Below are 27,175 nucleotides of genomic sequence, written 5' to 3' on the forward strand. Positions count from 1 at the left end.
CATGCCTTACGAGTCCCAGGACTCTGACAGGACTAGCAGTGTACCACCAGAAACAAACCATAGTACTTCTGCTCCTCTCTGCAGAAGTAGCTCTGTCTCTGGAAGAACAGAAAGGTGCATCAGCAGTGTGAGAAGGAAGTACAAGATATAAATATTGAATGAAAGAGACAGTAAATCTCTCCCAGGTACCAAAATCCTCCTCTCAAGACGGCATCCACAACAAATGCAGAGTGGGAAAGATCTGGGAGTCGAGGGCACAGAATTAGCCCAAACTAAACAGTCTGCAACAGCAATTCTGGTAACAGTTCCATAAGACGCAGTCCAAGAGCTCAAAAGGGCTTTTACTGGCACCTACTTGTGTTCATCATTCAGGATGTGGACTTTGAAGGTGCGGGGCTGGACCTCTTTAGAGTTATAATCAGCTGGAAGGTTTTCAGGTGCTGGGAGCCACATGTTGAATTCTGCTAGCCAGTTTTGGAGCGTATTCACCTGAAAAAGTTAGCCATAGAAGGATTAAAAACCCAAGTGAGTCACTCGGGATTTTAAGAGCAGAAATGAGAATAGGGAATGACACCCCGCTGGGCCCAAACAGAAGGAGCAGACCACAGCATGCAAACTCAGGGACACAGGGAATGAAAGAGGGAGAAGAAGAGCAAGGGTATGATAGAGCTTGATGTGAGACAGGACGTTAATCAATCTCCTCTACACAAAGAAAGAAGTAGTGCAAGGAAGCCCCTCAGCCAGCCCTTCACATGAGCTACTTACAGGTACAATGGCAAGAACAGTCTTTGCCTCCGTGTGCCGAAAAAGTACATCCAAGAAAGAGATGACCTGTATGGTCTTGCCCAGGCCCATGCTATGTGCTAAAATACACCCAAACCCACTGCTCGTTTTAAATCTCTCCAAGGACTCAACCAAGTTGTCATACAGGAATCGGATCCCACCAATCTAGACAGAAAAGTAGAAAAGGTGGGAGAAAACAACAAGATGGGTATGCATTTACAGAGTGGCAAGCACATTAGGATTGCATAAACCATGACAAAATATAAAGGGGATGTTTGAAGTTCACTATAGTATTCTAATCTAGGGAAGACTCAGAAAGTCAGTATTTTTAGATACTCACAAACCTTTCTGAGGATATAACAATAAATCAAAATTCATTTGTAGCCAGAGAATCTGAATTGGGGTTGATTAGTTTGTTTATAATTTTATTTTTAAAATGTTCATCTAAATATACAAAGGAAAACATTCCTGTCTGTGCCAGGTATCACCACACCGTCCATCACCAGGACACCTAGGCAAAAAACTTCTTGGGCATTACAATGAACTCTAATTGTTATAAAATATTTTGCCTTTGAGACCTGAAGGAATTTTGTTACAAGTACAGCCAGAAACAAGCAGTATATTCTCATCTCTTTTATCTTGTCACTGAAGATGAGTACGGGCTCTTGAAATAAGAGCTAAATACTCTGGTTATCATACGATAACAATAGCCAAAGTTATACATAGCCCTGGCTTTCCTTTAACTTGTCCTTATCATTTGAGTGTCCACAACAGCCACCACCACAACCAGACTGGTCACAGATCTCACCAAAGAAGTTCTGCTGAGATTACAAGACCGGCTTGCCTGAATTCATTGCATTTGCAAGGCTAATAAAGCCTACCTGATGGGGTTTTACTGCATGTGCAAGCTGGGGAGCCAGGAAAATGTCCTCCTCATTTGGTGGATGATTGATGTTGACAATGACTTGCCCCAGAGCATCTGACTGATTTAAGGCATCATTCACATGAGAGCCACTGCTCTCTTCACTGCCATCCTCCTCCCCTTCATTGCCAGAGTCACTGCTGTCCACAATTTGGAGGGCATCATCCTCTCCTGAACTCAGCTCAATCACTTCTGTAAAGTAACCAAACCAGGAGAGAATAAGGGCAAAGGTTAACTTGACGTCAGGGTTTATCATGCATGGAAAAACCTCATATCTGGAAAACAAGGCTACCACCTTTTGCAATTCCACATTGGCCTAATGCCCTATTCTGAACAAGCAGGCACAATACAGGCACACATCAGGCCCCTCACGCCAGCATATAAAAGGATGCGTTTCCCCATGTTTCAGAGAACATTAATTTGGGCTGATCCAAACGGAACATGAGACAGTTTCTCTAAGTGTTATACATTCTCCTCCATGAGTCCTCTTAATTCCCAAACCCAGACATGCATTTTATCTCTTGATACGATGTCTAAGGACCACCAAAGAAATCAGGCAGAAGTACTCTACCGGAGTGGTATAAAGGAGCCAGGTTAGATCCATTTGGGACAAGGGGCACAAAACCCCCACTTTCAGTTGCAGATCTGAATACTTAGATGCTCCTTTTATACACAGCAGATGATGCCGCATCTCATGTAAGCATTCTTCAGCAGAGCACTGAGCAAAATTAAGTGCATTTATAAAGCAGAAATAAACACAAGTTCACAAGAGTGCCTGACAGGCCAGGTTATAAATGTCAGTTTAGGACTCAAAGGCCAGAACTGGCCATATATTTGGAAACCAATAGGCCTACAAAAATCTGAAGTGATTCGCTACTGGAGCATCTGACTAGATGAAAACAGGAGACTTGTGGCTAAATAAACAGCATATTGTGAGAAGACCAGGGTGAGGCAATTGGTCACCTACCATCTTTAATGCTATTTTTTCCTTTAGCATCATCTTCGCTGCCACTGCTGGTACTATCTAGGCAGATCACTTCCTCAGCCAAGACCTGAGGGGGGAGCTGGGTAGCCTCTGCTGTTCTGAAAACGATGTCCTCTACAAACATAAATTACAAACAATAAGTAATTCATAATAATGGGGAAGGAGACAAAACTGTTCAGAAACCAGACAGTATTTCCTTCCACTTTTGCTCCAATAACTTAGCCCTGGAATTTTCCATAACAGACTCTCACTGTCTACAATACTGCTGTGACTCAGCTTCCTGGGTCACAATCTCCTCCTTTCTCAATATGCCGAAACAATAGCCCATTGCTGATGGCACCCTCTCTATTGCATACCCTGGCTGGGGTACACTGACCATGCAACATGTTAAAGTCCCTTTTTTTTTTTTTCATTCTTTTTTTTTGGGGGGTCTCAGAAGTAAAAGCTGTTTTTCATCCAGCAGAGAAAGTACCAACTGCTGAAGGGATAACTCTCCTTTGTTAACTGTAATAATTATATCCCACATATCATAAACAACTTTTGCTGATCAAGACCATTTGTTTGTATGTTTAAGTATTGCCATGTGGGGAGAGAGGCTAGCTAACAGGGCCAAATAAGCACCACTGCAGTGACTCAGCAAGCAATGATGTTCTTCTGGGGCTGCGACCTACTCTGCAACAGTTACAGTGTTTTAAATAGCTCTTATTCCTTCCCCCCATGCAAAAATGTTTTGAACACTTGCACTTAAGGGAGAATATACATTTTCTCAAGAGGCAACATCAACTCAAGAACTCTCTACCCCCGACACAACTTCCAACTGCACTTCTCTGCCCTTTACACCAGTGTGAGAGGCTGTGCTATAAACTAGATCACTGAAGTGATCCAGGTTAGAAGACAATGCAAGATGACATATTCACTGGAAGACAAGGGTGATGCTTAACCATTTAAACTGCCTGCTATTGTACTGCTTGCTGAAACGTGCAAGAAAGGACAAGGTTACATCATGAACATACGTGCACCCAGTCTAACATCATGAACGTACATACACCCAGTCTATTGTTCCCCTATCCCTAGTACCAGACGCATGCATTATCAGACCATTCACAGTACAAATATGATCTGGACCAAGGACATGGCATTTCTGTCAAGTCCATTGGTTTAAGCTTCCGTACCAGTTGGAAAGACAAGAGAGACCTGTTCCAGCATCCCGCTTACACACAATTAACTTCCCAAAATATCTTCAACAAAAGTTACCTGGCACCTTTCACCATGCAGCCACAGCATCTTGATTCAGAACTAGCTCAGAAGTGGAACTGACTACACTGAACCAACAAGAGGTTTGGAACTGCCGTTTCAAGAGTTTACACTTGAAAGTCCAAGTGCAGCATAGAATCATAGAATGGTTTGGGTTGGAAGGGACCTCTAAAGGTCATCTAGTCCAACCCCCTTCTGTGGGCAGGGACATCTTCAACTAGATCAGGTTGCTCAGAGCCCCATCCAACCTGACGTGGAATGTTTCCAGGGATGGGACATCCACCACCTCTCTGGGCAACCCGTGCCAGTGTTTCACCACCCTCATTGTAAAAAATTTCTTCCTTACATCTAGTCTAAATCTACCCTCTTTTAGTTTAAAACCATTACCCGTTGTCCTATCATGGACAAGCATGGCACTACCTTCTTCTTCATTCAGCTTCTACCCTTAAAAATCTTGCTTTGGGTGGCATCTCCCACTGCTTACCAGGAAGAAACTCTAGGGGTACGGTTGGGATAGTGGCTGGATAATCCTTCCGCTGCTGCTCTAGCCGTTTCCTTCTCTCCAACTCTTCCTGCTGGGCTGCTTTTGTCACAGCTTCCAGTTGGTCCTCACGCAACAGCTTTCTGAACACAGGAGCAAACAGAGAAACATGATTTGGTTACATTCAAACAATTCCTTCCAAAAACCTGAACGGCTGTACAGCTGGCTCAAAAGATGATTGACAAGCTCCAGGTAGTCTGTCAGCTACACAGACTAGGAACATCATCGCCAAAAGCTATAGACAAATTCTACAGCTATTTCAAGACTGTGCTTCCCAACTACAGGTTAACACTACTATTACTCAAGGAAAAGACAAAAATTTGACAGAAGCAAAATAATGAAAGGAGGAAAAATGTGAGTGGGTAAGTATATACTTAAGCTAGGTTATCATAGACTAGTTCTTCTATCTGAAAGGATGTTATTTATTGCTATGCAGTTTATAAACAGAAAATACACAAAGTCATGCAAAGAAGATATATGGGAAGAAAAGGCATCAATTCCCCCACAAAAAGTCATCACCCTGATTCTCCTCTGACATAGTATTTTCAGGAACTAGGACCTCTAATGGGTTTAACAATTGTTTCAAAGGTTGTTCTCAAAGCACCTTACTTTTACAGATAATTTTCATTACTTCCAAAAGTTGCTTTTCCCCCACTTCAGTTTCGCATGTGCAGCCCTGGAAATGAAGGCTCTTTTGCCAGAGGAGAGGTGCAGTACAAGCAGTGGTAAAACCCAGCTCCCTCAAACTAGCCTTTAAACCCACCCAACCCCACACTGCTGGGACATCACCTCCATCCTAATGAAGTCTCAGTTTCCAAGGCCTACTTAACGCTCATTCCTTCGGCTTTAAGAAAATCAATCTGCACGAGCTTAAATATAAACCAAAGACCACCAGCACGTCACACACATGGCAAAAGAGCCACTTGCTGCTACAGGAGTTCCTGCTCCATTATGACTCTTCTGAGCATTTTAGGTCCCCTTGAACAAAATTTCATAGTGAATTACCACCTCACAACCTGTCCCAGAATACATGTGATGACTTACACAATCAAACAATTGCTGCTTTATAAAATTCAGGTGAAATTGGTTTCCAACATTTCAGGCACCAGCCACAGCATCAGCATTCCTGCCAACAAGTACCCAGGATAGTAGAGGGAAGGACTATATTTTAGGCTGTTTGCAATAGGATCCTCATCAGCAGATATCTGAAACTGGATATTTACTTAATGGTGGTCCTGTTTTTCAACTACATGTCTTAAAAGCCAGCAGCAAGTACACAATTTTTGCAATATATTCCATAACCAAATATTCGCTCTTCTGAAATACCAAACAAGTCTGCACCCACATGCAGCACTCCAGTCTGAGATCATATTACTCCCACTGGTGAAATCCTAAAGTTTTGGAAAAGAAAAGCCATCTGGTTTGCCAGCAGTGGCAAAATGTAGCTCAGAAGCAAAGTCCAGAGATCCCATTTTTACCCAAGGGGCTATATAGGACTCTAGCTCTTTCTGTCCTGGTGCTGCTTACCTTATGTTCCTCCGCATGTGAGACGGTTTCTGAGCCCTCTTCTTTTTGGTGTCCTCAGAGGCCAGGCTCTTGTGCTGGTTCTGCAAGAGTCGCTCTGCCCGCTCACTCTGAGATGAGGTAGTTGAAGTAGAGCGCTGCCATTCTCCATCCTCTGCGTGTTCAACATGGTCACCGCTGAACACGGCTTCCTGGGGTTGGTCTGAAAAGACAAGGAGGTAATGAGAACAACTGTGCCAGGCTGGCAGCTGGCTTTTACATGAGCATTCATCAGCCAACAATCCCTATTCTCACTCATTTGCAAGCATGTTTCTCTGAGGGTCAAAACTGGGGTCCTTTCCAACAGTGCCACTCAAAGAGTGTTAAAAAGTTTTACGGTGAAGGGTCTGTTCCCAGTGAAAGCCAAGACTAACACCACTCAACACAGCCCAAAAGTGTCCTGACAAAAAAAACAAGGCAAAATTATTTCAGTCCACATAGAGCACTTGCTGCCCCCAAGGGCCTGTTTTCCTACAGGGACCCAATGAGCTCCAATTAAAACAAGGAACTCGAATCTCTTTTTCTTTGTTTCACAACATTCCAGTGGGGCAGAAATTTCCATTTATATGACACCTGTGTAACCATCTTCCAAGTTAACAGAACATACCATGCAAGAGGTTATCTGGTTCAAACACTGGGTCATGGCTTAGCAGGCAGCTCAGTGGTTTTATCACCAGGCTCCACTCTCATGATTTAAATGGTAACTTCTGGCAAGCTTTTTTAAAAACAAAAAGTAAGTGGCAATACTCCTTCCACATTATAAACCACATGCACTCCTTTTTCTCTACATTCTCCTATTTTCAGACTTGCATTAACGGCTGATTTCAGTCTTAAAATGCTATGTGAAATGACACCTTGTTCTATGCGACATTTTGCTCTTCAACAGGCTGCCAGTGACCAAGCTAATGCTTGCAGAGCACAGAAAGGAAATGTTTCTGTTCAAAAGCTTCCCTTGAAGTAAACTGTTTCTGACAAGCCTTGTAATAGCTTCTTTGAAGCATCTTGTTCCCTTGTGTCAGGCAAAGAGATACCCTGAACCTCATCTCATAATCAGCTTTCTTGCTTATACTGTGTATCTGAGCTAATGACTGAACTGAAATGACACTTAGACAGAACTTTGAAGGAAAGAAGACATCAGCGCAGAAGAATGTGGCAGATGAAGTAATACAGAACCAACAAGCATCACATTGTGACTCCATGGGATCTGGAGACAAAGAGCATCCCTTCTCAAAAAGCTGGGAGCTTAAATGAAGGATACTTCAGTACAGCATGTTGCATGTACAGGCACCTCTACAGCTGCCATGTTAATATGCCTATTAAATTAACCTTACCACCAATATCACCTCTTAAAATCGAGATGACAAGAACTAGATTCACACCTTTGTCAGAAGCACCAACTTTGTAAGCTTCCTCTCCAGACATCCCACCAGACCTGCCCCGGCATTTGCTCGAAGCCTATGTCAGAATCCATTTAGGACTCATTCAGGGCTCACCCCACCATGGGCCAGTGCCAGCAGAGCAGCTCAAACTTTTCTGTGAACATCAGTCCCAGCAAATCTTACACGTACTAGAAAAACAGGTATCTACAACTTATGTGATGAAACAGAGCTTATGATGAACGCAGGAAAGAGTTATGCTGAACGTGAAGATAAAGGCAAAGGAGTTTGCTGCTACAGTCACAGCAGTTCTCCTACCACAGCCAAGGTCTCGGAGCCCTGTCCTCCCACCATGCCTCCTTAAACTTACAAGCTCAGACATCATGCATCACATTCACTTGCAGGCAGAGAACTGTGCTGGGAATAAACCCAGTTTCCCAGGCTTCCCAGACAACAGCTCTGCTATTTGAGCTACAGACACATTTTGGTCACATTACCTGCAATTCTCCAGCACTGTTTCCTTCCCCCCACCCCTCTCGACTCCTGGTTATATAACTAGATCAAAAAACTGGATGAAATAGGGCAAAGGGAAGCAGGGAGGCTGCACACGTGACCACATTCTCCAGGATGAGTCATTAAACCAGTGACTATCCCGGAGACAAACACTGCCATGGTTACACTGCTGCCATCTCACCCTGGGCCCAGGGGACCTTGACAAGGCATCAGAGAGCACAAAGTCATGCTTGTTTGGAAGAGGAAGCGCTTCTCTCCCCACACCCCAGCAATTACCCACGTCACCTTCGGCAGCGACTCTGCCACCCGCACCGTGCCGGGAAAGGATGCCTTCAGGACGAGGGTGATGCTAACAAAATCCAAAGGCTCAGCAGCCCAAAGGTGAGGCCATGATGTGTCTCCTCCGTATGTTTTCATATTTGTTGTGCAATCCCTATGTATACTCATTCCATCTCTGCATTTTACTTTTCTTTCCTCTTAATCGTGTGTAATACAAGCTCTGGTGAAACATACACACAGCTGGATCAGACAGGTTTTTTTAAAAGATAATTCTCATCTGAGCAGGAGTCTGAAGCCTAAAATCTGATGATAAATTTGGCCCTGCACTGAGTACAGGCCCTCATCCACCACAGCCATGTCTGCTCAGGCTGGTGTTTGTCCTGCCAATACAAGTTCTGAGGTGAGGAACACAATCTGTGCCTCAGCCCACATTCCTGACACACATGCATCTAGAGACTGAGATCTCTTCCACACTGGCAACATTACCAAACATCACACTGGTTCAGCCGCAGTGGGATTCAGGGAACAGCCGGCTTCCCGAGGCTGGTCCCATCCTTGCCACTACAATGAATAAAGCTGCTTTTCACAAACCTTAACTAACACAATGATAAAATCACAAGTCACTTCCATCTAACCATGCACCTGTGACATGAGCTGGCAGTTACTAGCAGGAATTGTTTTGTTGCTGTTTTGTATTAAACTCCTGATTGTGTACGCAGCCTAAATCTTACCACATATGAAAAGCCAGACTCCCCACTGCAGCCATGTGGCTGCACTCCAGCATGGTGAGCTCCAAGCTGTGTAACCAGGACCCACACTGGGACAGAAACGCATTAAGAAACAATAACTACACACACAAAATCTATTTTGTACAAGAACAGCTTTGGTCTTTGGGTTGGAGGGAGTATGGGAACAGCCTTGCTGAACAGGTCCCATCAGGTAATCAATGGAATAATTCCTGCCCCAATTCTGCCAAGCCTGCATCTACAACAGAAGTGCAATTATGTTTTTTAACAGGAGCTCAACACACTACTCTGACATGGCTATACAAGTAGCTTTTTGCACAACACAAAAATTCGCCAGCCATGTTTGCATGTTGACAATTGCTTGATCATGCTTAAACTGTTAGCACACTCTAGGAAGACCTGGGCAGTTATCCACATAGCCTCAATGAGAAAAGCATTGCCACCAGCCCATGGGTAACATCCCAGCACAGCCTTGTGCGGGGAGATCAGCCACATATGCCCAAGCACAGCTGGAGGAAGAGCAGGCCCAAGTCCACTCAGCAGAAGACAGCCATGGGTCAGTCGTGGTCACCAACGAGGATGTAAACCTATCCCATGCTTACACACTGTGGGCACTGAAAATCAGCTGGAACACCAACTGCTGGGTTCACATCAGCTCTGTTGCATGTTTTGGACTGTGCTCACCAGAATAGGCACCAGATCTACAAAGAAGGTTTCCTGAGAGTAGTGGTGATAGCACCAATGCAGACTGCAAGCTTGTCAAGCAGCTGCTCCTTGAGGCGGGTTACAGCTCTCCAGCTGACAGGTCCCCAAGCAGTTCCCACTGGTCCTCCGTTATGGACATCTGCACATACCCAGGCACTCTGTCCTGCAAGGTACCCTGAATGCCAAGAGAGGCACAACTACCCTTTCTCATGCACTTCAGAGGTTTAAAACATGCCTGCAGTATCAAAACCCAATAGACCTGATTACAGCATGGCTCTGGTTTGTGCTGCAGACCAGGGGTTGCCAGTTTTCTTTGCTCACTAAGCAGCAGCAACCACCACCCCCAGCTGTATATACAAGCAGGGGGAGGTGTTTGGCTTCTCGACCGACACTTGCGTGTTACAGTTTAGAAGTCTCTGTAAGGAAGAGTCGTGACTGCTCTGTATAACTCTGCTTCAGATGCTCCCTGTGGTATGACTGCCAGAGCTGCCCCTAAACACCACACACAGGTTTGACTCATGATGCATAACATAGCCAAAGATCTGTCCCACAGTGGGGCACTTCCTATTGCACCCAAGCTTGTAAAATACAGCTCATCACCTCCTTCTTGCAGAATATTCTCAAACTTCCCATAAAACAGCATGGGATGCAGCCTGGAGAATATTCTCTGGCATCTTCGATTCAGCAGTGAATTGCTCTAGACACATACAGCCTGCTCTGCAAGGGGGCTCAGGTTGCTCTGAAGTGTCATGAAGCAGCAGGTACATTTTTTGGGGTGTGAGATTTCTGTAACTAACACAATCTTCTCCTGTCACCGAGGTGTGTGAGAAACAGTGTTATAGCTGCATCCAATCTCCACGCTCCAAGGCAAACCTCAGTAAGTCCAAGTATCTGTGCACACACAAGTAAGCAAGTAGAACAGTCCAACACTCCTAGGAGTATAGAAATTGCCATTCAGGATAAGAACCGAGGGTCCCCTACCTGAGGCTGTTGCACAAGAAGGTGCAAGAGGCCCCTCACTAGACAAAACACTGTGTAAGATGGTTACTTCCTTGCCTCCTCAGTTACTAGCTAGCTAACGCGGTTAGCTAGAGGTTCACCCTCCTCCTGGGAGGCCAACTTCTCTGCCAGGGTAACTCCAATGACTCCAGGGAAGGCATACCATTGAAAACCAGACACTCGTTTATTTCTAAAATCATTTCACTACTGAAACTCAGGATGCCGAATAGCACTATTTTGCTAAGTCTTCGGGCATTATTTCCTACCCTAAGTACAGGGACGTGCATGCACGGTGAGGAAGGTAGCTGCATGCAGAGCAGCAAGGAGTCAATTCTTGCTTTGGGAGCTCTCTTTTGTCTTGCACAAAGAGCAAGGAGCAGTTAAATATTACTGCAGGCGTTCTGGGAACTTCCATGCAGTTTGTGGGCAATAGCTTGTCAGAGACTAGCTAGTACTAGCTAGTACTACTACAGCCGGTACTGAGCTGTCAAAGCAAGAATGGGAGGAGCACTGAGGGACAGCAGAAGAAAGACCAATTGCACAGCTCCAGCTGCAACACTCGCAGTCACTGACACACTGAACTACAACTGTGCCAAAGGCTAGAGAAGTGACTCTGCGGAGCAAGCCCGACTGCAAAGGCACTGACAGGCTGGAAGATGTACTCTGGGGTTATGTGATGTTTTCCCAGTGCAATGGGCACTGGAGAGGTGTGTAAGTGATGCCAGAGTTCAATGGTACTTGGCACCTGAAAAACAGCAGTTCTCTAACTGCAGCACAGCAATCATCAGAGAGGCTGGCAACAGCCAGAGTGCTCTGGCTCATCCTGTATTCAGCTGTGGAATACAAATTAAATATTTTCAGAATATTCTTTCTCTGTATGCAACTGGTGCAGCTGTTGCATGGATGCCATGCAAGAAGGGAGGAGAGGTGCCTGCACAGAGCACCCTCTCATAGAGGCAGCATCAAGAAAACACTTGAGCACCCCAAGACTGGAGGCAGTAAATTCCTTGTGAAACCCCTCAAGGACGGTATAGGCAAAAGCAAGGGGGAAGCTCAGACTCCCTTCCTCCAGACCCTACCTGCTGCAACATCCAGGAGAAGCCACAAAGCCCCCTCCCGCGGCTTGACACACATCAACGCCCAGTTCCTTCCTCCCGAAGCACCGGGAAAGCCACCCCGCAGTGGGGATGAAGGGGGACTCAAGGCTGTGGCTACCCCCTGCAGCTGCTATCAGGGCAGCTAATTAGCAACAAGACTTTGTTCTCCTCAGAAAATAATCGGGCTCAGTCTTCGGCGGCAGGACGCCCCTCCCAGCCACAACTGCTTAACAAAGCCCTAATTATGTAAGCATTATATAACCCGGCACACCTACCCCCCCCGCGCCGGCCGCGCCGCAGCACCCGCTCGGCCGCGCTCCCCGCCAGCACGCCGGGGCCCAGCACGCCGGGTGCCTCTCGGTCCTCTCCAGCCGCGAGTAGCTGCCCACTCGCTGACAACACGAGAGACAGCGCCGAGCCGGGACCAGCCTTTTGTCTACACCAGTGGTTTCTTGCGTGCACGGGATACTCCTGTGCTTGTCTGGGTGCCCCTCATGGATGTCCTGTCCTCGCCAGGGCCACGGCTGTGGGGAGCTCCCAGGCCAGGAGTGCTGTGCCCCAGCCAAGAGGGCAGCCATGCCATGTGCCTTGGGCAGCAGGACCTGCAGCTCCCAGCCCCTCTCTGCATGCTGGCCCCGCTCGACTCCAATGAAATGCAGCCCACTGATCAGAGGAATGACCGATTTCCACCACTGCTCTCGCCCCGGCTCTGCTGCCGGCTGCGATGGTTGGTGTCCTGCTGAGTCACAGCCACAGTACTGCGAGACACAAAGGCATCTTTCTGTCTGAGCCTGCCCAGCCCCAAAGCTTGCCTGCTCCCAGGGGAAGCTTCCCTCGCCTGTCAAACAGCACGTACATCAGCTCTAACATCTTCATTCCTGTTGCTGAATTATCGAGTTAACCACCTCAGGTCTGTCGTTCATACTTGTCACTGTAACCAGACACAGAGACTGTCATATTGGTATAACAAATAGCGCTGCTTGAAGTCTGAGTAACACATTTTTCATTTCTCTAGGTATCTGTAAAGCGATCAGTCGCTGCAGGTTCAACACACCTATGTGAAATCTGCAGATTGCTGGTGAGATAAGGCAGGCTGCCTCCATCCCCAGCCCAGGACCAGAGGACGGAGGGGAGAGACGTGAAATGAGCTCTGAAGAAAACACCACCAGCACAGGCTCTGCGGGCCAGAGCACGGGGAGGAAGCCAGACCAGGAACACACAAAAGCCAAACCCATCTCCAGACTCCTTCTTGGGCAGGAAGTAAGCCCCAATCGATGGAAAACTTTAAAAGATAAATTATAAGGCAGCGCTGCCCTTCTTTTTTTCCTTCAGAGGTCTTTCAGCGTATCAGTTACTGATGAGGTTATGCTGCAGAATAAAACCCCTTTCCTGGCCTGAAGGAATCCTTCAGGAGCAAAAGGGAAGATACCACCCAAGATACCACTTCAGAAGTGAAGGGCAGGAGCAAGGAAGATACCACCCAAAAACCCAAGGGAAAGGAAGCAGCCAAGAAGTGCCGAGAGGCAAACTGGAACATCAAACAGCCAACTTTGGTGACAGACAATATATCTTCTAACCCTGGGATTATGCAAGCAGAACCAGGCCCCAAATACCCAAGAGCTCTTGTTCTGGCCGGGCCTCAACGCTGCGGATGCTGAGACCTGGCTTACATAAACACCAAAGAGCACTTACATAACCGTTGTATGGCACGGGCCTGCAGCCGCCGGCACCCCGCGCCGCCGGAGCGCGGCAGGTAGCTGCTCTGGCCAGCCCTGCGCCGGAGCAGCTGCGCCCAGCCCCTCTGGGACCTCGTGCAAGCCCCCGAAATGCAGCCCAGGTGAGGTGCCCCTCGGGTTGTCCTCCCTCTCGCAGGCACCACAGAGGAGAGGTTGATGGTTACTCCAGAGCACCAGGCAACCTCGTGTCCGTTTCCAGCTCCGATACGCTCTAAGGAGGGTTGTGAAATTCCAAATCAAACATTTTCATAGTGCTTTCAGCTGGCAAGAACTGGAGAAATGCAGAACGCTGCTACCTGGCATCCCTCTTCTAGATATATAATCAAAATTACTCTTCCCAATAAAAGTCCTCAAACCTAAAACGTAAACTGCCTCCTCCTCACGAGCCCCTCCTCTCTCGCACAGACACTGCGGGCATTAGCCAAGATGGGGAAACAAAGCCGGGAAACGCACCCGTGAAGGTAGCGAGTGAAGCAGGGATGGGTTACATTTGTCCTTCAGCTGGGGGTGTGCGAGAGCTGTCCGAGTTACATAAAACTACTGCACCGGAGTCAGGAAGTGTTTCAGGCTCGAGTGCTGGGAAGTTTTCAACAAGCTGTGCGCAGGAGGGAACTGAAACCTCCCTGTACTGGTTATCCTGGTTAACTAGTAACCCAAAATACCGTTTTGCCAGCCAGACTACAAAAATTACCATAGGGATCTTAACCACAAGTAACCAGATTTTAACCGTCAGACCTTACTTATTTTCACAATAGTTCAAAACTTAAAAAAAAAAATCCTGTTCTATTCTATTAAGGTGCATAAATATTGATTTAGGTAACAAAGATAAACTTCCCCTCCCAGCTTCAGAAAATAGATGCATATGGGGGCTTGACACGTTCCCAGCACAGTGAATCCAGCTGGCTGCTACCATGACTCTTCTAGGGATAAATTTCAGGGACTAAGAAAAGAGGACGAGTAGGGGAGAAAGCATTCTGCATTATGCAATGATTACATAAGCATTAGTTTACACTAGGTAGCTGGGAGTTGTGGTATTAGCTTTATACCAGGATACCCTCAGAGCAATGAGAAATAATAAAGAAGGGATTATTGCTGCCACACGCTTCCAAGGCCACCAAAATGGCAAACAAACAACAAGCACAAGCTGAACTTTAATCTCTGCCTCAAGCCCTCATCATAGGTTCTTTCGGGACCTGTTAAAAGGGAGGGGGGAGAAGATGTCTGATACTCACTCCTAATTCAAAAGAGCGGCATGGGAAATTATCCCAGCGTAAAGCATCCTTTAGCATCTGAGTGCTCCTTTGCTGTTGCTCATGATGGCAACGGTACAAGAAAGGAGAGATTTCAAAATTAATAATACCTGGCATTTGCACTCTAGTTCAGTCAAAGGAGTTCACAAGCATGACACAGTCCTCGCAATAACCTGTGAAACACCCTCATGCCCACCTTGCAGAGGAGGAAACTAAGGCAAAGAAATTAGGTAGGCATCAGTGCTGAGTAACTCCCAAGTTGTTGGCTCCCTGTCTTATGCTCCGACCAACAGGTTCTCTTTCCTTTCCTTAAATATAATTTCTTACTTGGAAAAACAAAACATAGTTGTGGATTTTTTTAGAACTGTAACAAAGCACAGAACTTCAGCTGCATTCCCTTTCTCTGCTTCAGTCTCTAAAGTAATTTCAGAGGAATTTTTAAGGACTGTGTTTAATGAGGGAGGCATCACTTGGGAGAAAAATGCAAATTGTTGAGTTTGAGCCTGTGTGCCACCGCATTCCACTGGCACTTCTCCCATCAAGTGCAGCCAGAAAAGCGACCGAGAGCACTGGAGAAAGCTAATAAGACCGGGATGAAACACCATCACTCAAAGAACAATCTGTTTCTAGTTTTCCTTTTCAAAATATTGGTGCTGCTTTGTGTGCTGCTAAAGGAGTTTGACAAAGGGCTGCAAAGCTGTTCATGGCAGTCAGACTCACACAAGAATTGAAGCCACAATGTCACAAGGACACCCCCATCCAAAATACGTAACACTCCAAAAGCTAAGCTTATTACAGCCTGGAAAAAAGACAAGCACCGGTTCCTTCATAAGGGTTGCTAAAATTACAACTACCTCTACGGTCAAAAAAGAAGCATATGTGTATATGGGGAGGAGACAGGGCTCTTCTTAAATAAGAGACATTTTTCTTGCAGGGCAACAGCCTGTTTTCAAATGGGGGATAGGTAGTGTACTGCAACAAACCTTGATTTACTAGCTGGTGGGCGTTACCATAAAAATAATTAAAATGCCCTCTAACTTTCCAGAAACATTTATAAAATACTAAACAGATAGCACAGCACTGCATATACAAGCGCTTGCTACTTGTAACACCCCGAAGAAGTGTTCAGGCACCTGGAGTGAGAAAAAGCCATGTAAACCAGAGAGGAAAAGAAATACTGACCAGCAGCTGAAGCACAAAGGCAGGGAAGAACATCATGTCTCAGTTCTGACCCAGACCCAGACTCACTCTGTGACCTTGTGCAGTTTTATCATCCTCTCTGGGGACAACACGGCTATGGAGAAAGTGGGACGGAGACCCTCCTGGATCCACCAGCCAGAGCACAACCATGTTAGATCACTTACAAATGCTTCCTCAAACAGACACAATTTTCGCACTGGTAGAGCAGACTGTGATAAACCTTGCCCCAGACTTTATAACTTGACAAGCAATGCTGTACAAGGAGGAGTTCATTTGCACTCTTGCTCTCTTATGTTTGTACAAATGACCCCAAAATACCTTTCCATCCAAAATTTTTGGAAGGCCTCTAACCTTGCATTCTCCCTCCATGACCTACAGCCTCATTTCCAAAAGCATCTTCCCCTCCCGTCTTCTCTTTTTATACCTATTATCTAGACTGAGTTACATAAGCCACTTGTATCACCCAGATTCCTCATTTATCCAAACTCATTTTGTATTGTAATTCCTTTCTCTTCTCAGTTCACACTTTCCCAGAATTAGCTTCTTTGTCCTGCCACCACAACCAGAGAACTAAGAAAGCAAGAAAAGATGGACTTTTTGCTAGAATCCACGACTTCCGCTAATGGGCAACAAACACCACATGGCTTATTTCTTTAAAAACTCCTCACGAAGACCACACTGCACTGGACTCCCCTAATAAACCAGGAACCCAGAGCTGGAACTCCTGGGGACCGTTTTTGACCAGCCTACTACCTTCATCACATGAACTCTGGAGGTATTTGCCACATGAACAAGGTGGAAGAAGCTTGGCTTCCCCAAGTACCTGACCTCAAAGTAACAAGTTAAATTAGAAAGTTCTTCAAATCTGAATAAAGTTTTTTCTCCAACACACAACGTCCTCCCACCAGCAACCAAACTAAGTGGTAACCATCCCAAAACTGTAAACTGGTATTAGGGTTTCACCAGCATCTTTCATTTGACAGGGGCGGGGAAGAGCCAAGTAGCTCTTAGTCTATTAGGCACTATTTAGGGGATCTGGAGCAAGCACCAACAGCTCTGCCTGGTGCCCAGACTGCTGCCCGGTCAGCGAGTCACCCAATATTTCACTGATAAAAGAAGCTCTCAAAACTCTTATCAAGTAGGATGTTGGGGGAAAGTATACACAAAAAGTTGAAGGGGGTGGGGGAGACGACACTGGATATAAAATCATACTAATATTAACAACTGCCGCCTCTCTTGCTAAAAAACTATTTTTGCAGCATTACAATATGACAGCAGCAGAAACAGTAACAGCCAGACCCAGAATGTCACATCACCAAAGTCTTCAGAATTCAAAGCACAAAGAAAGAGCGAGCTTCCTTCTCATATCCCCTCCAACAAGCCAACAAGCACTGCAAGACTCTGAAAATTCAACCATTTCCATCCCTGCCCAGTAGGTAGCAAATTAAAACCTGAGCCCCACAGAAGAGTTTCTGTTCTTGATGCACTTTGCTAGCAACTGAGTAGGGTGCTCCAGCACAGGGGTGGGAGAATGAAGGGTCTGTAACAGGAATGCAAGAGGGAAAAGAAGACGGGGGCGGAGGGGACCAAAAACAAAACCACAAAAAAAACAACCTGTGTCCTACCTGGAAACTGCTGAGACTCATCCAAGAGTAACATGCTGCTCAGTGCGCTGAGGCAAGACCTCTGCCCGCAACTCTGCCCCAACACTTGTTCAATGTGGCCGCTCGCTCTCAGCCCTTCTGCTATTCTTGTCTCAGGGTCTTCAGGACAAAAGTTTCCAGTCACTCCCGACAACTCGTTATCTCTGCCCGCAGCCCAGCGAGCACTAAATCCACTCTCACTGGCTGTTCAGTTCGCAAGCGGGAAATGCCTCCTGATAAAACAGTCCAGGGTACAGGCAGAGAAACCTGCACTTTAAGGTTTCTGAAAATAACTTTGGTAAATAGCTCCTAGTGCTTGAATCCACCCAGCCGGTGTGACGGTAATCAGTACGCATATATCTTCCCTGCACCCAGCCGAGACGGACCAGGGTCACTGTTATATAACTAGTTAAATATGCCTCGTGTTCAGCCTAAATAAAAATTGTCACTATCTCCTCCCCTGCTTGGAGAGTCCAACAACACAGCCCTGCCCGAGGTAGCTGCTGCTCCGCTGGGGACCGATGCCTGGAGCTGGGCTGCCCGGCTGGTTTGGCTTCGGTACGTGTTCCCGATCAGCGGGAGCAACCTCAGTTACGCCTGGGAAAAGAGTTTTAAAAGAGAGAAGAAGAGCAGGGAGGCTGAGTGGGTGTGTACGGGGGAGGTCTCTCTCCTCTCTCTCATCTCAAGCGGCAGAGCTGCACGCCTGTTCGGATCAGATCCCATTCACTCAGCCCGTGATCCAGTTCAACTAGTGGCAGAGACCAAGACTGAGAATAAAATAAAAATCCTTACATAACCATCCAGGCTCCGGCGGGGCCCCGCGCAAGGGGAATCCCAACAGACAACAGGACGTTCAGAGCAGGGGACATGTGGGACCGTAATTGCGCTTCCAAGTTTCACAGCACAAAAGGAAAAGAGGGGGGGAATGAGTTGCAAAAAGAGGTACAGCCTTTTTGGCTTTGAAAACAATCCTGGTATCAGTGATTTTATGAACTATTTGCATGATGCCTGCTAACTTCCAAGAAACCTGGACAACCGAGACTGAAACCTGAGCAATTCCTTGGGAGCTGGTAACCTGTTTGCACAATAATAGGCGAAAGAGCATTCCGTTCACTTCCTTAAATCAGCAGCTCGTACAGCACCGCTGCTCTGCAGAAGGCTCTCAGTGCAGAAAATGGACTATGAATGAGATTTCCCAGTTTTTAGGAAACAACCTTTCAGAAATTGTGGAGTGCAAGCTTATTCTAAGTGAGCCTTCCTCCCCATCATCCATCTGCACCAGAAGGACAGGTACAGGAGAGAATAAGTACTTTAAAGCTGTGGTTGAACCCCTAAAGGCTAACCATCCTGCCCGGCTGGCCCTCCTCAGTGCTACAGAGACTGCAGCATGATTCCCTTCACAGGCATACCCAATGCCAGTAACAAACAGCAAACCTGGGCTGATAAGACACGTAATGAAATCAGCTCGCTCTTAGCAAGCATTTGTCCACATAACGAAGTCAGCTCTTTGCTTGAAACAACTGGCAAGTGAGAGTCGGGAAAACCAGGACAGGCACAAGAAGCCCGAAGCAGGCTGTGTCTGAACAGCCCTGGCACAGATCTGCAGGACTCCAGGACTATGTGCTGCATTCGTAACAGTAAAGGTTGATCTAGAGGTCTGCAAACACAGCCAGGGCAGAGCCCAGTTACCCTTTGTGTGACTCCAGACATTTTTATTAGACCTTTCATTCAAGAAGGTGGCAGAGCGCAGTGAATGCTTGCTACCATCAAAATATCCTTGTTGCTTCAGGGTACATCATAACTTTGAAACAAACCCAAGGTGCTATTTTCATAATTAGAGCCATATAATTTTTACCAAAGAAAAGATGAACTGTATTAAAATTAAGAGGCTCGGTAACAAGACAGCCTTTCACCTATGTCACAGATTCAAATAGCCTGGCTGGTAGACAAGAACATACAGTGTTTATCAAGGGGGAAAAGAGGGACAAATATATTAAGAAAAGTACATAGCTGAGGATCTTGCAGCAGGCCTTATAAGGACTTTGTAGGGTTGGAATAAATAACCAAACATGACCTCAGCATCTGACCTAACAGATTTATGAAACTGGGAAGCAAGATTTAAAGACAAGTATTTGTGTAAATACAACTGGGTACTTTCCAAGGCATGCTTATTACAGCAATCAAGCATGAGGAAAATGGAAGTCCAATACACTGGGGGAAGCAGGCGACCTATACCTGTCCTGCACAGAGCGATAAAAAGGGAATTTCGTTCTTCACCTTAGTGTGCAAAATGGAAAGGAATTTTTGTAGCTTTTCTACTCACAACAGCCTACTGGTGAGGCCATCACTGTTAGCCATGATAAATATGTATTCACACAGCCAAGAATGAGATCTGCCAGAAACAGTCAGTTTATAAAACGATCTCCTCATGGAAGGTAATCTTGTTACAGATAAGCCCATTTGCTGAATAGCTTTTCTGTGAGGCCAGCCTTGCCAGTAAGGAAGAATGTTCTCCCTCCCCTACAGGGTCTGAAATCTTACCTAGCTGTCATACCTCACCTACCTCACGCTCAAACCAGAAGCTCTTTGCAATTGTACGACTGTGCTACACATCAGAAGAGGCTTCTCAAGAAACTGTTGTCACTTGAGAGGTTCCCTTGCAAACAACATAGGAGATTCCCCTGTTAAAAAAAAAATCACTATAAAATTTGTATTTTCATAGAATATCAAGATAAAGGCCCTTCAGAACACAGTTTTTATTCAACTAACAAGTCTTTTCAGCAGCAATGTCAGCATCCCTGAGCACTGCAATTTCATAAGGGTTAAACTCATACCTAAATCTGCCTACACACACAAGAAGCTCGATTGTAAAGTTTTTCAGGACACTAGATGCTCTGTACAGAGAACATTGGAGATGGGGGGGGTCAAACTAAACTCAGTTCAACTAAAAAGTTTCAACAAAATATCCCGAAACATATCACAAGTGACTCTCCTTCCCCATCCCTTCAAGCTGGAGTAGCTCCTTCCCCATCCCCATGCCTGTCCTCCACCTTGAACCTGGTTCTCTCAACCCACTGCTCCCCTTGCTGAGCTCTGCAGGACAGCTCCCGGACAGCTCAACATTGACCTGATCCAAGCCCACCAAGTGCAGTGCAGGTGAGAAGCACTGGATCCATAATGCGCCACCATGCTTTTGGTCCCTGCAAGGTGGGGTGGTTCCCTTCTCTCCAATGACTGCCCCGTGTGCTGTTCATCCTCATCGCCGCCCTGCAGAACAGAAGAGACCTTCCTTGCCTGTCCTCGACTGCTCCACACTGGCTGTGCAGTCCCTTCCCCACCCCACAGCTTTCTCACAGGTGTGCTCCACATCCACCAGCTGCTTCTGCGCACCCCACTGATCACCAACAAGTAGAGAAGCTGCCTACAAATCTGAATTGTTTGTAACACAAACTAGGCTTGACAGCCAAATTTCACTCTTGATTATCAGCTGCTAGTAGCACATACAAATATCATTAAGGCTACTTTCCCTGTCCTGTTTTCCATGCTGTTTTAGCAACATGGAAAGCACACAAGAGTATTGGGTTTGAGTTGGTTATGGTATAGGTGGTGATTATCAACCTAAAACAGTTCAGACAGAATCAAACTCCACAACGCTTTTTGTTGGCAGCTGAGTATTGCTGGGCTTTGAGAATCATTTGCTTTTTAAACAAACACTGCACTGTAAAGAAAAACTCTTTTTGAATAAGACCTAAACCAACCATGGAAAACCAGAGGACTCTTTCCATTGATTTCAGTGAGTTTTGGACTGAACCGTAAGGCATAAAATTTGATCAGTCTGTTTTTTCTCATTTTATTTGTATTCATATAAATCTTGGTTTATTTTCTTTCTCACACTCATCTAAATCATAACTGGGGGGGAAGTTGTACATAATGTAACAAAAATCTAATCACACAAAATACAGGTAGTGATGAAATGCAGTGCCATCTGCAAATGCTTTTCAGACTATGGCAAAACATATACCACTTCAGACTTCAGTCCCAGGCTTTCAAAGGTTGTTGAAATGTATTGAAGAAAACAAGCTGTTAGTAGACAAGATAGAATGATTTTAAGTCAAAGGATTTATATCATAGCTATTTATCATCATCTTAATCAAAGCTAAATCCACTGAGTTACAATCCCAGTTATATTCAAGAAACTGATTCTCATCTCGTCCTATAACTTGCTACATTTCTGCTGCTGAAGATGACACACTGTATTTGTGCACCACAGAAGAGTGATTTTGTACAACTTTAATTTCATTCGTTTTCACCTAAGTGCAAATTTGACATAAATCACAAGGTAAGAGTACACAAAAGTGCCATTTTAAAATTGCTTCTAACAGTTCAAGTATTTAAATATTTTACGTAGATGAAGATTACTACAGATGTTTTAATTGTAAATTTGTTTTGACAGACATTTACACTAAAAGTTTCTGTTCACCTAGCTCAAAAAGATTTTATCTTGTAGCTTTCTCCTGTCTCGTTCCTATTTGCATATTTGCAAGTGAAAATAATGTCTTCTGACTCCTACTTAGAATTTTTTTGAGACTGAGTCAGTGAACTGCATGTTGAAGAAAATGTGAACAAGACATTTTTAACATCTGTAGTACAAACTACTGTTATTAAAATAAAAAACAGGTATCGCATCAAAAAACTTTAATCCAAACGATGAGCCAGACATTTCTGAAAGTTCAGTGTTGCAGGTTTCTACAAAGCCTAAGCAGGAAATTAAAATGACAAATAAAGCAAATAACTGTGATGTGATATTGTGTTTTAAAATCTGAAGAATACTTCTAATTTAATTAAAACAGCTCCCCCTCCTTCCAAACTTGCTGCTGCTTCTTGGCTAAAAATATTATACTTGTACAACATATAGCTACATGCACATTTTATTTAACCAGGCATTAAAAACAGCACAATGCCAGATAAATTAAGGAAAAATGAAAATAAGGATCCCCTGCATAGTTTAAACTCAAACGCAAAACAGAGAAGCGTTTCACCCAGTCCATTTGAAAACAAAAGGGGCGCTGCCTAAAATGTAAAGTAGAGGATTTTGACTTTGGCTTCATCACACTCATCAGGCGACCTTGGCAAAGTCACTTTGCCACTCCTTACCTGTTCAAGAGGGAAAATACCACATTACAAATTTGCTAATTAGTTTCCTTGTGATTTTGTCATGGTTTCAGAAGTTGCAGATGATGGAGTGCGGTATCTATTAGCAATGACTAGGTGTGGCACAAAGCTGACTATTGAAAACGTACATGGGGAAAAAGGTACCAAACGTGAGAGAGAAGTAAGTGTGACTGTCCTTCGTCAGAGATTCTCTGGCTGCTTTGTGAAAAGAGAAAAGCAAGTTTTTGGCCAATAAAGCACAACCCCCATATCCTGAAAAGCAGGAAGAAACAAGATACTTCTCCTCTCCATGGAAGACTTGGAGCAATTCTTTGTTCAGCTAATAACCGCTCGCTCACTGACCCTGCTCCCTGTGCATTCATGCTACTCTCATGTTTGTGGCAGCTTTAAAAAAAGAGAGCATGCAGCTACAGGTAAAAAAAAAAATTGAAAAAATCCATATCCATATATATAGAAAATGCAGAGCCATGGACGTGGGCTGTTCCTGAACCGCATAGAAGGATTTCTATTTTGTATTCCATCATTGGCAATAGATCAAAGGGAAGGAGGAAGAAAAGAGGGGGAAAAAAAGCATAGCTAGTTATAATACCACATCATTTCACGAGATCAGCCAGTCACCGTGCCCAATCGGCGGGTGTGAAGGAAGCAGAGCTCTGGCGTCATCACCTCCTTTTAAAGAAGTAAAGCAAGTCATTACTCCAGGTTATATAACACTTAGACTATGCCAGACTTTGTGCCACCCTCTCAAAAAGGAAGCCGCTGTCGGAGAGCCTGGGAGGGGGGCAGAGGAGTCACGAACGTTTTCATTTGGAGCTTCCCCTTGCTTAGGATAAGCAGAGGAGACCGGGAAAGAGTCCACACTTTTGGACAGAGCAGGCAGATGGCGAAAGGCTCAGCGACTGACCTGCAACATCGTCAGTCTGTAATTCCCTGCAAAGGGGGCTGGGGGGACAGCACTCGTTGGTATCTCATCCTTCCTTCCCACAGCAGCCCTCAAGCTACACCTCACCCTGCCTGTGTTCCCACTGAGAATAACCTAGTTCACAGGGTTAGTTAAAATGCTGGAATCAGTCAATAAAACCCCCACAAACCCCAGGCACCGCCCCTCCCACACTCCTCTCCGTTCCTGTTACCTTCCCCTATTCCTCCCAGATTTATGGGCAAAGAGCCTGTAGACAAGGGACTTCCACCTGCCTCTATCACCCTCCGACAACCGAAACTGCCCCAACACAAACAAAATGCCCGACAAGGCAACCTGCAGCTCTGGGTTCGGTAGAAAGGGAGCTAACAAAGCGTACAGTACTGGCTGTTCCCAGCAAGGCACCCAAGAGGATTTTTTTTTAGTGTCACCATTTAGCGAGTCCAGTAAAGCCACTTCAAGGGAGCTGGGTGCCTGCCACAGGGTCTGCACGGGCATTAGCAGCTCCCGTACAACGTGCTGGGTACGCAGATACTCGCTAGCTGGGCAGGTCCAAACCTCTCAGACTGCACACAGAAACTCCATTTGTTCTGAAAGACAGACTGTACTACAGGGAAACTGCCAGAATAAAAATAATGGGTAAAATATGCAGCCTTCTGTAACAAAGCAAAGTTCCCAGAGAAATCAGTGGAGCTTTTGCCTAAGTACGAGAGGCAAACCTTCTTCCTTGCAATTTCAATGTAACCTTTCTGCACTACTCAGAAACCAGGATTGCTAAATCTGCAAATGCTAGTATCCAGTCTCTTTTCACCTTTGATACTAACTGTATCTTTTCTATTTTATTCAGCTGGATTGTGGAAACATAGAAGACAGCCAGCTCCTAACTTTCTAGGTCTTAGGAAACCAACACAAGTCTTGAATGTAAGATTTGCGGAGGCGGAGAGTGTATGCTTAACAGACACAAAGCTACTTCAGAGACGCTCTTATCCCTTTCAAGAACTGAGAAAACAATAAAACCCCCTCAACTTCTTAGTTATAGCAAGTCACCTGAGAAACGCATCCAATATATGCAGTTAGACACAGGTTTGCTGACAACCAGCCGACTTGAGGTTGAGCCCCACAGTCTGCACCTGTATGATAAAGCGTATTTAAACACTCTGATCCATAAGGATCATTTTCTAAGGTAATGCAGTTTCCCATAACAATTTGATAAGGTTTAAACACATGCCAAAATGCAGGATATTAATTCACAAGTAAATTCTTTCACATGTAGTGATTATTTTTATATCTCTATGATACCACACGTGCCATCCTCTTTGCATGCAACTACTGGCTTGGGAGACAGTCTATGAAAAGTCACTATAAGCATTAAAATCTACTTGTTTGTTTAAGAACAGCAAAGTGCATGGTGGTACACAGAAGTTCAGGTTTGATTTCCCAGGCTTACAAAGATCAGGGCCATTGCAGAGGCAACAAACTTACTGTTGAGAAGGGGTTTGCTTCCCCCAGGATATGCCCTTCTAGCTTCTTTAGAAATAGTACTGGTGGACTCTAGAGGGAGCTGCATCCAGCCACAAGTAACCAAAATAAAAGAATCAAGATAGGAAAGTCCATCAAGAAGGAAAAAATGGAAAGATGTCAATCACTACTCTTCTCTTCCACCCAAGAAATCCACCTTGCGGTCTGCAAACAGTAACTTGCAGATTAAATTACAGGATTATTACTTATTGGCACCCACCATTCTGGCAAACATACACGCAAGAACACAGCAGAGCTTAAAATTAAAGGAACCCTCCTGATCATCTTCAGTGCTTTTCTAGATTTAGGGAAGTCCTGACTTTTGTTTCTTTCCACACCTTTTTCTCCGACTCATCCGCTTTCAATCAACAAAAAGAGCCTCCTCTCCACTCCAAGCTTTCTCCGACAGGCCTGCGCCTTTCCTTAGCCCCTGCCAGCAGCCTCCAGCTAAACAACAAGGACAAGAGATCAAAGCACATGTATCACTGGTCTGAGGCAGAAAGCAAGAAGCAATCAAGTCCACTGTGCCCATGTACTGCAGCAGATGGAAGCACCTCATTAAGGGGTTCCTCAAAAGGCAGCTAGTCTCCGAGGCTGCCTCGACCTTGGGATGCCCACCTACCCTCGATACCACCTAAAGACACAGCTGTGAAAAGCTGCTTTCTAAAAGGAGTTGAGAGATTAAAGAAATAAGTATGTATTTGCTTCTCCTCTTCTTAGGGAAGGCATTTCATTTTCTAGTAGATAGGGAGGACAACTTAAAACCAGTGTTTCCTAAGAGAAAATGGTGTGCAGTCTGGTCAAAAGTAGAAGGCAAAAAGATTTCAGGTTGCTGGGACTAATCTCCATTTACCAATACAAGCAGGACCGCCCAATTCAAGTAAAAAGTGCAGGTAAATGACTTTCTAACAGCAGCTCCCTTTTTTTTTTTTCTTTTCCTCCAGCAGTATGGGCCTTTCTAAATCTGGATATAAAATGATAAAGAACAGGATATTGTTTAGCAGGGTATTATTCAGGACACTGTCTCCGCACTCTGCCTCTCAGTTTCATACAGGTGAGTATACCATGACCTAATTTATAAGAATAACTTCAGATGAAAAGCAAAAACTCATGTATATGAGCAGGAAGAGCCTGCTAAATGAACAGATTTATACAAAACTTTTCAACACAACTGTGCTCCTCATTCAGCCCTCTCTTAGGGTCCGTATGTCCATACAAACCCCACACAGAGCAGTTTTGTTTTGCTCCAGCACTTTGTCAGGGAGGAGTAGGAACAGTATGAGTTTGAGGTGGGAAGAGGGAGCGCAGACTGCCTCCATCTTCTCCTGTTCTCCACTAGTCAAACAGAGATGCCACGGAGCTGGCACGCCCCCAGCCCTGGGGAAAGAAAGAAGGGATGGGACAGGAGAAAACAGGCAAAGTGGACAACATAGTGCTGAAGACAAGGCTAATTGTGTGGAGATTGTCATATCACAATAGTAGCATCTAATACACTATTATTTGGTGTTGCCTGGTACATCTGCACATTAAGAATTGCAGTACTACCATGGTATTGGAAAATTGTCCACTGCTATACCCCAGAAGTACTGATTCCAATCCCTGTCTCCTGTACCACACACCCTGTAATGCAAACACAACTAGTAGCCTCTGAGAACAGTGTCTGAATGCCTGTGCTTATTAAGGCATCTTTCAGAGAACTGAAGCAACCAGCTCTTTACACTTTTACCCGAAGTACACTTTAAAAAAGTGTTTAACCCATATACTCAGTGGTAAGAAAACATGCAACTTGCCATCACTATTAATAGCAGAATTACAGCAATACGTATGAGTAAGAGACAACGAATTCCAGAGACTTCAATCAGAATAATCCAAAGACATTCAGGAAGTGAAAAAACAGCACTACAGTGGGATTCGTTCAAACACTCAACAGCTTTCCTTGGGAAAGCTCGGAGGTATGAACAGTCCCTGCATTTG

General features: G+C 45.2%; 1 protein-coding gene across 5 annotated transcripts in view; it reads right to left on the bottom strand.

Moving 5' to 3' along the window:
* The window catches only part of RAD54L2 (RAD54 like 2), a 71,874-nt gene that overhangs the window by 16,987 nt on the left and 27,712 nt on the right, over positions 1–27,175 (bottom strand). For 4 of the 5 annotated variants that reach the window (XM_076346090.1, XM_076346086.1, XM_076346088.1 and 1 more), the window contains 6 exons: positions 6,013–6,211; positions 4,429–4,568; positions 2,673–2,804; positions 1,665–1,897; positions 766–948; positions 356–489 (listed from right to left, as the gene is read on the bottom strand). In XM_076346090.1, the coding sequence (XP_076202205.1) occupies positions 356–489; positions 766–948; positions 1,665–1,897; positions 2,673–2,804; positions 4,429–4,568; positions 6,013–6,211 (1,021 nt within the window). Of the gene's footprint in view, positions 1–355; positions 490–765; positions 949–1,664; positions 1,898–2,672; positions 2,805–4,428; positions 4,569–6,012; positions 6,212–17,574; positions 18,337–27,175 lie in introns of those variants that run through there. The other variant, XM_076346089.1, reaches the window with a different exon arrangement.

This window comes from Aptenodytes patagonicus, chromosome 8, assembly GCF_965638725.1.
Source record: "Aptenodytes patagonicus chromosome 8, bAptPat1.pri.cur, whole genome shotgun sequence".
Taxonomy (NCBI): domain Eukaryota; kingdom Metazoa; phylum Chordata; class Aves; order Sphenisciformes; family Spheniscidae; genus Aptenodytes; species Aptenodytes patagonicus.